General features: G+C 40.2%; 1 protein-coding gene across 1 annotated transcript in view; it reads left to right on the forward strand.

Annotated features, from left to right (window-relative positions):
• The first annotated feature begins 475 nt into the window (after positions 1 to 475).
• The window catches only part of LOC107590012 (echinoderm microtubule-associated protein-like 4), a 57149-nt gene continuing 54082 nt past the window's right edge, over positions 476 to 3542 (forward strand). The window contains exon 1 of the mRNA XM_016278610.1: positions 476 to 778. Coding sequence (XP_016134096.1) covers positions 709 to 778 — 70 coding nt within the window. The 5' untranslated portion in view covers positions 476 to 708. The remainder of the gene's footprint in view (positions 779 to 3542) is intronic.

The raw sequence follows: 3542 nt of genomic DNA on the forward strand, positions 1-3542 counted from the left end.
TTATCACTATTTATACTCTTGCATACTATATGCTGTAGTATGCAAACTAGGATGCTTGAGTTGTTATACTAAAGGTGAAATCCCGGAATAGTCTCAGCAATTATTTGGAATTGCAATTTACAGCTTTGTTTTGCATCTTGATGTCTTAAATCATATGATGTGACAAATATTTTAGCATGAACACTTCCAGCAGCCAGTGCCCGGTCATTTGAACGAGGGTTGCAGAGCTGTTGTAATTTGCTGTAGTGTGCTTAGCCGGTTTCTGAAAGCTTTGACACCTCCACGTGGTCTCCTTCCCTCTCCCGGGGCTTCCTTCCCCCCGTATCAGCGCACATTAAAACAACATACACTGTGTGTGTGTGTGTGTGGCACCATCGGAACGGCAAAGGTTAAAGACGTGCATGCTTTAGCCACTCCCTTAGCCAACCAAGATTTTCTTTTTTTATCCCTTTATCTCCTCCTCCTCTAGTTTCCCTTGTTCTCTCTCACCCTCGTGCTCACTTGCTCACTCTGGCTTTTGTGTGAGTGGGCGTATGTGTGTGCAGCACTGTCCGGGGAAAAAATAATGTGTGTGTGAGACAGAGAAAGACAGACACACGGGCAAAGAAAGACTGCAAGGAGTCAGACAGACGAGAAAGGAGGACACGAGGAGAAGCGTAGAAGCAGACGCGCAGCAGTGAAGATCGCAGACGTGAACGCAAGTGGAGAATGGAAGACAACACGACAGGTTTAGCTCCAGTGTGCAGCTCTACAGCCACGCTGAACCACCACTGCACCGGTAATGCAGCACTGCGGGATTGTGGGGAGGGCTGTGTGTGTGTGACTGAATTTATGAAGAAGGTGTACTAAGATGCATGCGTGTCTGCGTGTGTGTGTGTGCGCAATGTATTTACACGAGTCTTCCTTTTTGTCATGTGGAGGTTCCCCTCTGCACGCCACACAGAGAGGAAGTGTGTGTAACGCTCTAACCTCACTACATTGATCCACCTCAGTGTGTGTGTGTGTTTAGTGAGTAAAGCAGTTTATTTGAACGCTTGTCTTGAATGCTGGTCATTACACCAATAGAGAGTTGTGTGTGGTTAGTTGTACTTCAAATAAACCATTTAATATTTATAGTAGTGGCATAGTGTTTCTGCAAAATTGCTCATTTGCTGCATCAATTCGAACTGATTCAGCTTGTGGTTTTCTGAGAATAGATGATCAGATATCGCCCTCCAAAATCCATTTTGCTTTGAATGTTCAACATCCGTTGAACATTTTCTGTCAAGATCCTTCAAGCTACATCCAGCAGACTCGGCACAGACCTGCAATTTGTTCTGATGTAGCGTGCCGTATCTCTCCTAACCAACTGAATATGTGGTTTTCCCACAGCAGATGATCCAACTTTGCAAAAACCATAGACTTACATTGAACATTTCTCACTGTGTTCAAACTAAATACAACAAACTTGACACAGCCCTTCATACTTTTACACTTTATCTTTTCAAACCATTAAACTTGCACATTTACTTACAATGTAGCAGATCCTTGGGCGTTTGTTGAGAGAATAGGTGCACTGTGAAGGATTTCTCATTTATGATTCATATTCAGAGTTCAGAGAAATTAGGTCTAGTTACTATGGTGGTATATATTCTATATACTTGCTTAAACTACGTATTTGTTTGGTTATTTGTCTTATAGGACTTTCTTCTTAATGAAACTCTTGATGAAACTAGTCAGATTCGTGAGATATAGTAATCTTCAATAGCTGAACAACAAAGACTAAAAATGTTTCTGTGCAAGTTGTTTGTTTCAACATTAGTAATTATCTCTCTGTCTGTCTTTCTCTCAATCTGTCTATATAGTGTACATAACCTTCAGTCCTCAAGGCATTTGAAACATTTTGACCTTCCAGATAAGGCTTTCTCAAGTCAACATTCAAGAACTATCTTGACAAACGGTCTTTGTCAAAGTTGATGTTTTTGTCTAGCGTGCGTGTGTGTAGATGCATGTATCTGTGTCTTGCGGCTTTTTATTGGGATGCCACGTCTGTACAGAGTCTGTTTGTGGTGTCTCATTCATGGTGAACTGGCTTGGGGGAAGTATAAGCACATCTCTTTGTAAAAGTGTGTGTGTGTGTGTGTGTGTGTGTGTGTGTGTGAAGGGTTAGGGTTAGACTATTACTACTGAGGATGTGAAACAGAAATACTCAGGTTCAGTGGCTGAATGTGGGCAGAATACTGCCTCTGGTCAGGGTGTTTCTTCCTTTCATTGTAATAAACGTTGGTTAAAGAAACAATAAAAATGTGAACGATTAACTTGTGTGAGAGAGTGTAAGAGTGAGTATGTTTGTTTGCACACACCATTTGTGTATCTACCTGCAGTATATGTGTTCAGCTGGTGTTCGGAGTGTGTTTGTCCCCTTGCAGATTGTACACCAGCTTTTCTGTTTACTTCCTCGGTCTCACTTTTCCTTCTTTGTTTTTTCCTTTTTTTCTTTTCTCATCATCTTTAATGAAAGCCGAAGTTTGTCTTTTTTAAAAATGGAAAAACATTTTCTCCCATCCGGGTTTGTGTGCAGAGACAACTGTAAGTAAACCATTACAGGTTTATTTCCTCTAAGTGTAAACACTATGGGCCTCATTTACGAAACGAACGTACGACAGGAAATTGGGCGTACGGTCGTTTCAACGCAAAACGTGGAATTTATCAATATGGACGTGAGCGGTGGCTACGATCAAATCTCACGTCTGGTCTCAGCTCGTGTACGCAAGTTTTTGAGTTACATGAAGTTGCGCACAGCATAGTAAATACGGTGGAGAATTGTAGATTGACAGCATTTTGTTCATTTTTATATTCCTGACCGTCAAACGAAGCTCATTAGTCGATCATTAACCAGTAAGATTAGAATGTCTTTTTTTGTTGTTGTTTTGTACAGGGCTTTAGCTTTATATGCGCGAATAGCTGCATAAACAAGACCGTGAGGATTCAATCGTTGCATCATGCACCTGCTGCACTTCTGTGAAAGGAGAAAAACAGAAATTAAGTTTATAAAAGGAATAAAATAAATAGGATCACACAAAATATATAATAGGCTATAATGTAATTAACAGATTAACAAAAGGGGGAAAAAACACTGTGCAACAAGTATAGGCTACGATCGTTTTTGTGACACTCTTAATGCATTTAATTTATTTTCTTTATATCTTTATTTGATTGAATCCATCTGAACGCCGAGGTGCCTCACGCACACACAAACACATTAGTTCTAGCATTGCCTGACATTTCAGCCATTCATCATAAAACTAAAATGCAGTCAACCAAACATAAAAGTTACACTGTTTATTTTAAAATATCCGCTGTAAAATCAGCGTGCAGTGCCCAAACAATAAACAGTTTTGCACATGTGAAGGATTTTACATGGATATTAGAACATGAGTGAAGTATAAAGCCATGTTTAGGCTGCATAATGAATAATAGTAATGCAAACAAATGTTACAAATATGGCAAAAATGGAAACATTTGGATTCTTGTGGTATGAGACAGGCGCGTGAGCCCAATGC

This window comes from Sinocyclocheilus grahami, unplaced genomic scaffold (genome assembly GCF_001515645.1).
Source record: "Sinocyclocheilus grahami isolate Dianchi unplaced genomic scaffold, SAMN03320097.WGS_v1.1 scaffold123.1, whole genome shotgun sequence".
NCBI lineage: Eukaryota > Metazoa > Chordata > Actinopteri > Cypriniformes > Cyprinidae > Sinocyclocheilus > Sinocyclocheilus grahami.